Source organism: Mytilus californianus, unplaced genomic scaffold (genome assembly GCF_021869535.1).
Source record: "Mytilus californianus isolate M0D057914Y unplaced genomic scaffold, xbMytCali1.0.p SCAF_4, whole genome shotgun sequence".
In the NCBI taxonomy this organism is placed as follows: domain Eukaryota; kingdom Metazoa; phylum Mollusca; class Bivalvia; order Mytilida; family Mytilidae; genus Mytilus; species Mytilus californianus.
Genome location: NW_026262690.1, coordinates 119519030 through 119533538, shown reverse-complemented (window position 1 = coordinate 119533538; position 14509 = coordinate 119519030). Strand labels below are relative to the sequence as shown.

The 14509-nt window shown below is 32.3% G+C and overlaps 1 protein-coding gene across 2 annotated transcripts in view; it reads right to left on the bottom strand.

Annotated features, from left to right (window-relative positions):
- Window positions 1-3801: 3801 nt before the first annotated feature.
- Window positions 3802-14509, bottom strand: part of LOC127699185 (tyrosine-protein phosphatase non-receptor type 21-like) — a 46978-nt gene continuing 36270 nt past the window's right edge. For both annotated transcript variants that reach the window (XM_052202938.1, XM_052202939.1), the window contains 5 exons: window positions 9796-9924; window positions 9385-9459; window positions 8311-8470; window positions 7257-7414; window positions 3802-6051 (listed from right to left, as the gene is read on the bottom strand). In XM_052202938.1, the coding sequence (XP_052058898.1) occupies window positions 5923-6051; window positions 7257-7414; window positions 8311-8470; window positions 9385-9459; window positions 9796-9924 (651 nt within the window). In that variant the 3' untranslated portion in view covers window positions 3802-5922. The remainder of the gene's footprint in view (window positions 6052-7256; window positions 7415-8310; window positions 8471-9384; window positions 9460-9795; window positions 9925-14509) is intronic.

Below are 14509 nucleotides of genomic sequence, written 5' to 3'. Positions count from 1 at the left end.
TAAACATTGCATTGTAAGCATTCTCACAACTACATTTTCTTGTCAGATTTTTAAGAAATTATATCATAGGTTTATATCAGCAAGGTCTTGGAAGAGTTTGATATTCAGCACCAATCAACTATTTTAGCAGTAGATATGTCCCTTGAAAATATAAATCATTGTAAGCAATTATATGCCTACATGTACATTTCTTGTAGGATATTTGTGAAAAGGTATTAAATAGAGTTATTTCCCTTAAACATAAAAAATGTGCATCATTAGGGGACATTGGAATGCTGTTCTTTTATATGTTTCTTGTTATAGATGGCAAAAACAAAAACCCTGAATTTAATTTAAAGACCTTTATAAAGTTTGTGAATTTATCTTCATCAGGAATACATGGAGTCAACATCAAAATATCTTTATGAATGAGTACATGTTGAACTACAGAAGAAATAGTTTAGAAGATCACATTGCCAATAAACTCAATTTGCTCGTCCCCTTAACATGCATGAAATATTTGCCACTGGATGTTAAGCAAGCTACAATCATCAATTAATTTGCAACCATTAGATAGATCATTGATGCTCGCAATTATGCAAATGCAATACAGTCATCATTTTATTATGCAAATGCAATACAGTCATTTTCTTAACCGTTGTTGTCACAATGACACTCATACCTCTTCAACTTTATACTCTATTTGACCTTTTTAACTTTTTAGCTCACCTGGGCCAATGACCCTGTCATCCAACGAACATGGATGCCATGGCTAAAAATAGAACATCGGGGTTAACTATAGAAGTCTAAGGGAAAATTGTAAAAACAACAATTTCAAATGGTCACAACTTGAAAACTAATTTAAATAATGATAAGGGGTCTTCAGTAACTATTGTAAGACTACAATGGGATGACCTGCTTTTAATTTAACTACTGGGCCAAATTAAACTGAACTTGGCCTCAATCATTATTTGGGTATCTAATACTATTAATTATGATTTAAACCTTATTTTACATGATTTAGAAAACAACAGTAGATACAGATGAGAGACACAGGCTCTAGGGAGCCTCTAGTTTGATTCCAGCATCACTGATGAGTCTTTAGAGATGAAAGACACATCTGGCGTACACAATTTTAATACTGGTATCAATGATGAGTTTGTTTAACCACATCGCTTTATTTTTATGTCATGCAATAAAGAAAGTCACATATTTATAATTTTAAATATTTTATTTCAACAAGAACAACTTATTTATTAAAATAAGAATTTAAAATGTGTATTACACAGTAAAACAAGGTCTAGCACCATAAATCAATTATGTTTTGCATGAATAAAGCATATATTTACACATGTGTAAAGCTTAATAAAAAAGTTTATACAAATAAAATAGTATATTGGAATAAAAAATCTATATACAATTACAACCAAATGACAAGTTCTCATATTAACCTTCATTACTGTAAATCTACTGGTCTGAAATAAAAACCTTTATATATTTATTTTGCTTGTCAAGCCAGACATTTCAACCTTTTTCTAAACTTACAAAAATAAATTCTATGTGTGAAGAAAAATAAAATATTTACAATTACTGACCAAAGATAAGCATACAATAAAATTGTACAAGGACTAAAATATATATTGAGTACAATTATTAGTCAAAATTTATACATAATTTATTTTCAAAACCGTTTCACCCTAAAAATAAAGTTAACTGGTGGTATATATTTCATTAGAAAAAATAAACATATATTATATAAATAAACGCATTTTTGTGCCTGTCCCAAGTCAGGAGCCTCTGGCCTTTGTTAGTCTTGTATCATTTTTAATTTTAGTTTCTTGTGTATAATTTGGAGTTTAGTATGACGTCCATTATCACTGAACTAGTATACATATTTGTTTAGGGGCCAGCTGTAGGACGCCTCCGGGTGCGGGAGTTTCTCGCTGCATTGAAGACCCATTGGTGGCCTTCGGCTGTTGTCTGCTCTATGGTCGGGTTGTTGTCTCTTTGACACATTCCCCATTTCCATTTTCAATTTTACTATAAGTAAAGGACTTTTGACACTAAAAGCCATGTACATGTATTTCACTAAATATTACATTAAATCTAATGGACACTATGATGTTGTCTTAAACAAATATAAAGTCCTCATTGGGCTGTGATATTGTCTAGACAACAATCATGTCCTCATTGATGCTTTCATATTGTTTTAAAATTGATTGTCATATTGTCAATAACAAAAATGATGCCTACATGGACAGTGTCACTATTCTTCTCATGACTTCAAAATATTCAGATATTTGACTATTTTTCCACAATACTGGAGGTTTCTAATGGTTGATCTTAATCCAAAAATCTTGTTTATTTGGAAATACACAAAACTGCACTTAACTTGTTAACTTATAAGTCTCATGACAATTTAGAAGTTGACATATTGTAAAGACACCTGTCTTGTGTATGTTGACCTTGAGATGTCTCGGTTATTTTTGTTGTTGGTTTGCTGTCTTATTAATATATACCCCACAACTGTTTTCTGAGTTAACTATACAAAATCAGGTTACAATTGTTATATCAAGGCCAGGTAACTTTCACTTAGAGAATTATGCACAAGATTGTAAAAATCGAAAGGAAATTATGAAAGATACTTTTAAAAAAGCCATCTGACAACACAAGTTTCACTTAACTTTTTATAAATTCAAGATATTGTCTAAACAAAGAGGAAGACTATCACAACACTCTTGACTATCAAAATCTGCCGTGCCCTCAACCCATTTGCCGTCGGTCAACTTTATATCTTATTAAAGGTGAATAAAAAATTTAAATACAAATAAAAAAAAAATTTCAACAAACAAGCAAAGTATAATATTTATCACACTGTTTGCTTGAACATGTATACATAACATTGTTTTCTTACCAAAATAACAATATTTGGGAAACCAATTTTCTATTATTTTGTTTTTTTATATAAATGGGACAAGCATAAATTATACTGCATACATTCTTTTCCTTCAATATTGTTATAATGGCAGAAATGAGTCACAAACTTTTAATGTTGTTAGGTTGCTGTTACTTTACATTCTATCATGCCTGATTAAATCCTATATTAAACATTTTGACAAATTTGGGTTCATATGACACTCACTCAGCGAAGTAAAGTACTGTAAATTCAGAAATATTTATTACCAGTATTATTGCGATTGCTGAGCATTGGACAAGAATGCAAAATAATTAAAGAGATTACAGAAATGATACACTTATAATGGTATCAGCATTTACAATGCAATTTTTTTTTTGAACAACCTATCCAGTAGCAATTTTTCTCAATTATAAGAAAATCATCTCAAAATTTTATAAATTTACAGTATTAAACAAAATATAGATGTTCTATGCCTCTGTTAGTAGTATATGCCACAATACAAGCTGGTTCCCTGATAACTTCATTTCAATAGTAACCAGTAATCGTAAATATAAAGCTGTTTATAAAAGACTTAAATTGAAAATTCAAAATGTTAAAGGGTAAAGGTCAAGTTCATGGGAAAATAAAATGCTCCACTGGGGCACAGCTTGATACGACCGCAGAGGTTGAACCCTGAACAGTTGGGGCAAGTATGGACACAACATTCAAGCTTGATACGACACTGAATTTGGATTGTAATTAAATATTTGACACAGCATAGGTTTCTGACACAGAATGAAAGTGGTCTGAGAACTTAAAAAATTTTAATTTACCTATTCAAACCATATCATTATTATTTGCTTTTATATATAAATCAGAAATAACCAATTTAAAATGGAAAATTCTAAAGAAAAAAAAGGAAAAAAAAATCCCCCCCCCCCAAATGTTTTGAACCCCCTTATGATTCATCACCCCCAAACTCAATCCCAGCCTTCCCTTTGTGGTATGGTACCTTGCAGTACAATTTCAGAGAGATCCATACACTTGAACACAAGTTATTGTCTGAAAACTAGAAAAATGCTTGTTTTTGGCCCCTTTTTGGCCCCATTTTCCTAAAAATTTAGGGCAATTACCCCCAAACTCAAACCCAGCTTTCCCTTTGTGATACGGAACCTTGCAGTACAATTTCATAAAGATCCATACACTTACACACAAGTTATTGTCCTGAAACTAGAAAAATGCTTGTTTTTTTGGCCCCTAATTCCTAAAATTTTGAGGGAATTACCCCCAAAATCAATCCCAGCCTTCCCTTTGTGGTATGGTACCTTGCAGTACAATTTCAGAGAGATCCATACACTTGAACACAAGTTATTGTCTGGAAACTAGAAAAATGCTTATTTTTAGCCCCTTTTTGGCCCCTTCTTCCTAAGCTTTTTGGTCAATTGCCCCAAAACTCAATTCCAGCTTTCCCTTTGTGATATGGAACCTTGCAGTACAATTTCATAAAGATCCATACACTTACACACAAGTTATTGTCCTGAAACTAGAAAAATGCTTGTTTTTTTGGCCCCTAATTCCTAAAATTTTGAGGGAATTACCCCCAAAATCAATCCCAGCCTTCCCTTTGTGGTATGGTACCTTGCAGTACAATTTCAGAGAGATCCATACACTTGAACACAAGTTATTGTCTGGAAACTAGAAAAATGCTTATTTTTAGCCCCTTTTTGGCCCCTTCTTCCTAAGCTTTTTGGTCAATTGCCCCCAAACTCAATTCCAGCTTTCCCTTTGTGATATGGAACCTTGCAGTACAATTTCATAAAGATCCATACACTTACACACAAGTTATTGTCATGAAACTAGAAAAATGCTTGTTTTTTGCCCCTTTTTGGCCCCTAATTCCTAAAATTTGGAGGCAATTACCCCCAAAATCAATCCCAGCATTCCCTTTGTGATATGGAACCTTGTGGTACAATGTCAGAGAGATCCATACACTTACACACAAGTTATGTCTGGAAGTTACAAAAATGCTTATTTTTGGCCCCTTTTTGGCCCCTAATTCCTTAACTGTTGGTACCATAACCCCCAAAATCAATCCCCACTTTCCTTTTGTGGTATTGAACCTTATGATAAAATTTCATTGAGATCCATTCACTTAAACTAAAGTTAGAGTGCGAAAACTAATGTGTCTTTGGACGACGACGACGACGACGCCGACGACGCCAACGTCATACCAATATACGACCACAAAATTTTTTTTGCGGTCGTATAAAAATTCAGTAAGAAAAAATACATTTAAAGATTAGAATAGACATGCACCACATAATCATTGATATATACTAGTAGTAATAACAAATCATTTAAAAATCTAGACAGCTTAGGGATTCAGTCAATAGCATGAATATCTATAATTCTGTAAATTCTGAAATTATTTGGAACTCTTGACCTCTGGCAAAAATGTGAAATATAATTAATGCGATTGCTAAAATTTTATGAAGCAAAATCACTCCTAAAATTATAAATGCAAATTCTTATTATTACGAAACCGATTCTGTCACATTTACTAATAAAATCATCCAAAAATTTCTCAATTTACAGTAAGTGAAAGTAATTCACTAATGTCCTTTCTGTTTGTAACTGCAGCGATTATTTTTTGTGAATGTCTAAATTAATTTTGATTCATTTAAGAGAATATCTAAGATTTTTTGGGACAATTTGTATTTGCGATTCCATTTAATCAACAAACTTTCAAAAATGAATTGCTTGCAAAAGTTAGTTTTTTTACAGTACTTGCTTCTTAATGTGCTAAGTTCCATTGGGTGCTTTTGCATCAATGCTATATAGTTCATGTAAAACAAATCCAAGACTACTTGATTATTTTTCATGAATTGTATTTACCTTTTCCGACAGTATAAAGTTGTCCTTTCTAGTTTAATGTATGGAGTATAAGTTCTATGTATTATCACTGGCTTAGATCAGATGGATGTTTTAATTCATGAAATTTTACTCTTCCATTGTAAACACCTTGTAAATCTTGTTAAATAAATTTCTCAAATCAACCTTGTGTTTTTAAGGTACTGTATTAATGTTTTGTGTATAAAATTGTATTGTCCTAAAGTCTGCACCATAAACATTCTTTGGTTTCGTATTCCTGCCAGAGCTTTTGGTAAATCTATATCCTAAAAAACAAATTATAAAATAAAGTTGAGTATCTTCACCATTTTTTATTTATAAACTACAGTCAGAGTATTAATTTATTAACACAATTTCCCTGCAATAATTAATAAACTATTTTATACATCTTTCAGTAAAACAGATTTTTTTTGGCCATACTATAAATAAGGTTAACCGTTATGTATTTTTATCCTTGTAAAATTACCAATTTAATTCAATTTTTTTCAACAAAATTATTTAAATTCAAATGTATGTCTAACATTCTGCTTTGTTTACATATCTAAAGACATAAGGGGAGTATCGTCGGTCCCCCCATATCCCATTTTATCTCTGTTCACAGATCAACATCAAGTTTGAAGTATGATTTTTTTTTTTTAAATATGGTCTAGATAGTTAAATGATGAGTTTTGTGTGCAGTCAAATCTGGTTTAACCCTACACATTTTGTATCTGTACCAAGTTTTGATTGTAGTTGTTTGTCTTTGTTTGTTTGGTTTTTCTATTTTCTCTAATATAAAGAGTTTTGACCAAACTTGTCTAACTCCTTTTTTCAGCAGTTTACATTTGATTTATTGTTTCTCAAGTGCAAAGGTTAATTTATAAAAACATAAAAAAGATAACAGAAATAACCAAGAATAGTGAACATACCTAGCTTCTTATGTTCACTATTCTTGGTTATTTCTGTTATCTTTTTTATGTTTTTATAAATTAACCTTTGCACTTGAGAAACAATTAATCAAATGTAAACTGCTGAAAAAAGGAGTTAGACAAGTTTGGTCAAAAACTCTTTATATTGGGGAAAATGGAAAAATTACAACAGACACACACACACACACCTTTTTCCCCCCTTTCCTTCATTGAAATTTACTGCATCTATGTGATGCAGAATCTTCCTAACTTATAGCATTTCACTGGACAGAGATCAATTCAACCATTGTTTAGAATTAAGAATGAAAATAGATAAACAAAATTATTTTTTTTTCTGCAAGGCAAAAAATAGAATTTAAATGAGATAGGGGAGATAACCATTACATTTTTCCAGAAATTCTGTTTTAAGATACCTCACCATCTTATGTCCAGGTAATACTCTTTGTTTATAAAATTTTTATTATTCATCTTAAAGAAGGCAAATTAGATATTTCATTTTTAACAATTTTAACAATTTTGAGTGGTTTTACCAAAAAAAAAAAAAATATTGAAAGAAAACTTACATGGTTATGTTCTAAGCACCACTTCATAACCTGTGTGAGTATGACTACACCAGTTCTCCCCACTCCAGCACTACAATGTACCACTATGGGGGATTTCTTCCCACTGCCCTCTTCACTTTCTGCTAATCTTTGAACGGAGTCAACTTCATCTAAGAATCCTGCATTAAAGAAAAAAAAAAGATAAATTTGTTAATTATCTCCCCTGAATTTTACCTGTCAGGATTACACCCAGGGACAAACTACATAAGAGGATAAAAGCAGCCAATTATGCAGTGTTTCTTTAATGATATTCAAAGTAAACAAAGGCAAAGACTTAGTTCATCAACAGAACACGCTTATTTCATGGAATAAATGTTGACATATTTTGCTTCAAATAGGTTAGACTAGATATAGTTTCTAACTTCTATGTCATGTTCTCCGGTGGAGAGTTGTCTTATTGGCTATCATACTACATCTTCTTATGACACTCTTTTGATGCAGCTTTGACATATCAGATTGCATAAAAACAATCAATTTCCCCATAGGCAACAATAGTAGCCTTTTTCAAGAAACAGAATTTAGAAAGTTAATTTTTTTAACAAAACCTTGCTAGAATTAAAGAAAAATTATAAGAACAGTATTTTTAGTCTAAAAATTATAGGTTCCTGTTGCTTTTCTTAACGTAATTTGTACTTGCATCGCTTGTCTATCAATTTTGTACTCAAAAACATGTCTCATCACAGCATAGAAAAGACTTCTCAGTTCTGTTAGGGCCAAGGAAAATCTATTATTTTGCCTTTAGTATAATGCAGAGTGCACGAAGTGTCTAGTAGTAAAAAATACCAGCTGCACACATTGACCAATCAGAATTAGCCATTTAAATACGTAATTTATCTCCCTTTATTTTACTTCCAAAATAATTCCTACTTATCATCTGGACAACTATCATCTGGCCAATCAATGTACAACAAATATCATAATTGTACTCGTCCCATACATCTTTGCCACAAAAACCCATTATTTGGCCAATTAGTTTAATAAACATGTAAAATTTGTCTCCCCTTACTTCACTTACCCAGAAATCCATACATATCGTCAGGACAACCATGATCTGGCCAATCAGTGTACTGTAAATGCCATATCTGCCTTTCCTTTTTAGAATTAGTATGGACTACAGAAATTCTGTTTGTGATGTAACACAAGGAATCATTGCAAAACAACAATGTCACCTCAAACTGAAAAAATTAAAACAGCACATAATTAGTTTTGTTTTCAAATATTGTTGAAACCTTTTCATCATGTATTGTAAAAACCAATCCTATAAAACCATTTTAATTTGTTTGTTTGATTGTAAAAGTTTAATGCAATATTTTATCCATTTGGAATTTTTTATATCAATTTAATTTGTGAGAAAATCAAATTACCACCATTTCACATTAAATAGTTGACAAATCCGTCCAAAGTAAAGAAACTTAGCAGTGGTTGTCATGTGACATCCTTATAGTTTTTTCGTTATTTGAAGAATTTGGTGTTCATTACAGATCTTGCTTCTATTTATTTTATTCCCAATTTCTAAATACTTGTGACGATTAAGGGCTTGACATATAGCATAACTTATTAGTATCAGTAAACATAAACTGAAATATTGAACTGTATATCATAACTTATATCACATCAAAATTGACAACCAACAATAGCATGGTTGGAAGCGAAGCCTTGTGAGCTGGTAGAAACCATGGGAAGTTCTTCCATCTAGATACCAAGCATTTAGAACAATGTCATGTATCATATAAAAGTAAAACGAACTCAAGTTACATTGTTAACAAACTATGTTTTTCTATATTTATCTTATCTTTTTTACTGTATAACCCTTTATTGCTACTTTTACTTTTCATTGTTTCTCTCAACTTGACAACACAAATTGTGACCTCAAATTCAAGATACCAGTTTGGGTACTTCAGTAAATAATTTCCGTATTTAAATTGTCCTGATGATGCCTGCCTTGCAGACCATTTGAAGTGTTGTTGTCAATTTTGATTATTATTTAAGTGTTGCATTCATTTGCATTATTTGACAACCTGGCATACAAAGGTATCCACTTCATGGAGTTTAATTTATATCACATCAGTATTAGTATTCACAAACTTACAGGTCCAAATGTAATTCTATGCTCTGGTCCAACCTCTTGTGGCCAGTAAGGATAACATTTCTGTCTACCCATCTCCTGAAAAAGTTATAAGTACTTATATTCATATATGTAGAGGCAGAACATTGTTTCTGGAGTATTGATTACAGTAATAATGACCTTAGGGCAGTTCCAGAATTAAATGCATTTGGGAAGGGGGGGCACTTTTTTTTTACCCTTACCACCCATTATATAAAATTACTTACTATTTTTACAAAATTTGATGGAAGTTGCAACCATCAACAATTAATCTATTTAACTGCAAGACATTAGTATTCCACACATCAAATTTTTTGTGAGAGATGAAATTCATATAAAAGGTTTAAAGTTTTCTTTTTTTCAACTATATAAGATCAGAAAAAAAAATCAACATACCACCAAATCTGTAAGCATGGCTATTACATCAACTTCTTGTTCCCAAATCAGCTGCCAAAAATCTATACATGTGTTCTGAAGTGGTGCTTGTGTGGCAATATACCACCAAACACGATCTCCGACTGAAAGCTGAAACATAATATATAAAAAAAATTAAACTTATGAGCAGAAATTAATGTAATGATAACTGAAACAGAAATAACATTGTTAACGTCACATGACTTATATTTTACCCACATTTTATTCAACTATGGGTTGAACAGTCTTTGACAGATTAATTGAGCCAAAAAAAAAAAAATATTTCAAAACTTAACTGATCTCTGATTGTTGATTTAAACAGAGCTTAACCCTTTCCCTTTCACACCGGTACAGCTTACCGGTGAAGCAAATTTTAAGATATTTTTTGGGCATTTAGTCTTGTTCCATCGTCATTTGCTGACGTACAGATATGGTTAAGGGCTCAAATCAATCCTCAGGATACCAGCAATATGATTGAATGTGCATCAAACTTCTATCATTATCAGTTCATAGTCAATTCGCCTCTTACTGACATGTATTTATTCTGTAAAAACCTTTTTTTTTCTTCGAATTTTAAAGAATATTTTCAAAAAGAAGTGCATAGAAAACTATCCTTTTTGGGGGAATTATGACTTTTTTCAATAACTGTGCAGTGACTTTTTGAAGAATGGTATTAAAATAATAGTTCTAACTTGTACACTAGTTAAAAATGTAATTTCTAGTGTACCAGCGCAAACACAAACTTGAAATGCGCTAAAAATCCGTAGTCCTTTCTTAAAGATTTTATCGTAAAAGAGATAAAAATCACTGAAATGTCCTAAATTTTTTTAGCAAAGTTGAAATAGATGTAACAAAACATGGTTTCGTAAGTGTTTGGGTATGATAAAGTTGAAAACACTTTTGTTTAAATGAAGGAAAATGTATATGTCAATGGAAACAAGACAGATGAAGAACTGGATTCCTGCTATATTTGCGCAAAAAACCATGCATTTGGCCATTTGGCATCAAACATATATTATCTGAACACATAATTTCTAATAGAAAACAAGCTGGGTGAGGATCTTCATATGTTTTTTTTTTTCACGTCTTGAGTAGTAGACTTAAGTACTTAAATTTCAATATATTCCTAACGATGCCAGTGGTGCAGGGGAATGCTGAACAAACCCAAGGCGGAAAGATCGCGTGTTCGATTCTCACTGCCGGAGGTTGAAAAATTATTTCCTATATTAAATGTAACTTAACTTAACTTTACTTTCAATTTCAAAAAGAAAAACCAACGAAATACTTATGTTTGTTTTTAAAAGAATGTGTGTGCCAAATTGCCCCCCCCCTTTTGCCCCCATTTACTTCCTCGGGTTCGGTCCAGGGTACGCCACATCAAGTTATCATTAGTAATTAAATGAAATTTCCCTTAGAAAAACAAAATTTAGGTTACTGCTTGACTGAAATCGATTTAGACAAAAAACTAGTGTCCGAGTTTGAAATTGGACGAAAAGAGCGTCTGAAATCAGTTATTTTGAATGTTACGGACATCGAGATTTCAAGGCATATAGCACGCATTTCCTCTTTTAATACCAATATGATAACTTGTATGTCTTTAACAGACTTGGGGCATTGTGTTTCCACCAAAACCTTACCCTATTAGCGCAACAATATGTCTCTACACGACTTTTGTCCCAAGGATTTCGTATTTTTTCACATTTTCTCCAAAAGTCACGTGACATTTCGAAACATCCCACGTGACCAAAAAAGGACGAATTATCTTTAAACGTAATTTTCTGAAATATTTGATCAATTATCTTTCATATGAGCCCAACATGGCATGTGCATGACCATTGGTGCGAATGCAGTATTCAATTGAACTTTGATAGTGTCTTTTCGATAAGTAAAGGTCTAAAATGCCTGAAAGGGAAAGGGTTAAGCCAATTAACCCTTTCCCTTTCACACCGGTACAGCTTACCGGTGAAGCAAATTTTAAGATATTTTTTGGGCATTTAGTCTTGTTCCATCGTCATTTGCTGACGTACAGATATGGTTAAGGGCTCAAATCAATCCTCAGGATACCAGCAATATGATTGAATGTGCATCAAACTTCTATCATTATCAGTTCATAGTCAATTCGCCTCTTACTGACATGTATTTATTCTGTAAAAACCTTTTTTTTTCTTCGAATTTTAAAGAATATTTTCAAAAAGAAGTGCATAGAAAACTATCCTTTTTGGGGGAATTATGACTTTTTTCAATAACTGTGCAGTGACTTTTTGAAGAATGGTATTAAAATAATAGTTCTAACTTGTACACTAGTTAAAAATGTAATTTCTAGTGTACCAGCGCAAACACAAACTTGAAATGCGCTAAAAATCCGTAGTCCTTTCTTAAAGATTTTATCGTAAAAGAGATAAAAATCACTGAAATGTCCTGAATTTTTTTAGCAAAGTTGAAATAGATGTAACAAAACATGGTTTCGTAAGTGTTTGGGTATGATAAAGTTGAAAACACTTTTGTTTAAATGAAGGAAAATGTATATGTCAATGGAAACAAGACAGATGAAGAACTGGATTCCTGCTATATTTGCGCAAAAAACCATGCATTTGGCCATTTGGCATCAAACATATATTATCTGAACACATAATTTCTAATAGAAAACAAGCTGGGTGAGGATCTTCATATGTTTTTTTTTTTCACGTCTTGAGTAGTAGACTTAAGTACTTAAATTTCAATATATTCCTAACGATGCCAGTGGTGCAGGGGAATGCTGAACAAACCCAAGGCGGAAAGATCGCGTGTTCGATTCTCACTGCCGGAGGTTGAAAAATTATTTCCTATATTAAATGTAACTTAACTTAACTTTACTTTCAATTTCAAAAAGAAAAACCAACGAAATACTTATGTTTGTTTTTAAAAGAATGTGTGTGCCAAATTGCCCCCCCCCCCCCCTTTTGCCCCCATTTACTTCCTCGGGTTCGGTCCAGGGTACGCCACATCAAGTTATCATTAGTAATTAAATGAAATTTCCCTTAGAAAAACAAAATTTAGGTTACTGCTTGACTGAAATCGATTTAGACAAAAAACTAGTGTCCGAGTTTGAAATTGGACGAAAAGAGCGTCTGAAATCAGTTATTTTGAATGTTACGGACATCGAGATTTCAAGGCATATAGCACGCATTTCCTCTTTTAATACCAATATGATAACTTGTATGTCTTTAACAGACTTGGGGCATTGTGTTTCCACCAAAACCTTACCCTATTAGCGCAACAATATGTCTCTACACGACTTTTGTCCCAAGGATTTCGTATTTTTTCACATTTTCTCCAAAAGTCACGTGACATTTCGAAACATCCCACGTGACCAAAAAAGGACGAATTATCTTTAAACGTAATTTTCTGAAATATTTGATCAATTATCTTTCATATGAGCCCAACATGGCATGTGCATGACCATTGGTGCGAATGCAGTATTCAATTGAACTTTGATAGTGTCTTTTCGATAAGTAAAGGTCTAAAATGCCTGAAAGGGAAAGGGTTAAGCCAATTAACCCTTTCCCTTTCACACCGGTACAGCTTACCGGTGAAGCAAATTTTAAGATATTTTTTGGGCATTTAGTCTTGTTCCATCGTCATTTGCTGACGTACAGATATGGTTAAGGGCTCAAATCAATCCTCAGGATACCAGCAATATGATTGAATGTGCATCAAACTTCTATCATTATCAGTTCATAGTCAATTCGCCTCTTACTGACATGTATTTATTCTGTAAAAACCTTTTTTTTTCTTCGAATTTTAAAGAATATTTTCAAAAAGAAGTGCATAGAAAACTATCCTTTTTGGGGGAATTATGACTTTTTTCAATAACTGTGCAGTGACTTTTTGAAGAATGGTATTAAAATAATAGTTCTAACTTGTACACTAGTTAAAAATGTAATTTCTAGTGTACCAGCGCAAACACAAACTTGAAATGCGCTAAAAATCCGTAGTCCTTTCTTAAAGATTTTATCGTAAAAGAGATAAAAATCACTGAAATGTCCTAAATTTTTTTAGCAAAGTTGAAATAGATGTAACAAAACATGGTTTCGTAAGTGTTTGGGTATGATAAAGTTGAAAACACTTTTGTTTAAATGAAGGAAAATGTATATGTCAATGGAAACAAGACAGATGAAGAACTGGATTCCTGCTATATTTGCGCAAAAAACCATGCATTTGGCCATTTGGCATCAAACATATATTATCTGAACACATAATTTCTAATAGAAAACAAGCTGGGTGAGGATCTTCATATGTTTTTTTTTCACGTCTTGAGTAGTAGACTTAAGTACTTAAATTTCAATATATTCCTAACGATGCCAGTGGTGCAGGGGAATGCTGAACAAACCCAAGGCGGAAAGATCGCGTGTTCGATTCTCACTGCCGGAGGTTGAAAAATTATTTCCTATATTAAATGTAACTTAACTTAACTTTACTTTCAATTTCAAAAAGAAAAACCAACGAAATACTTATGTTTGTTTTTAAAAGAATGTGTGTGCCAAATTGCCCCCCCCCCCTTTTGCCCCCATTTACTTCCTCGGGTTCGGTCCAGGGTACGCCACATCAAGTTATCATTAGTAATTAAATGAAATTTCCCTTAGAAAAACAAAATTTAGGTTACTGCTTGACTGAAATCGATTTAGACAAAAAACTAGTGTCCGAGTTTGAAATTGGA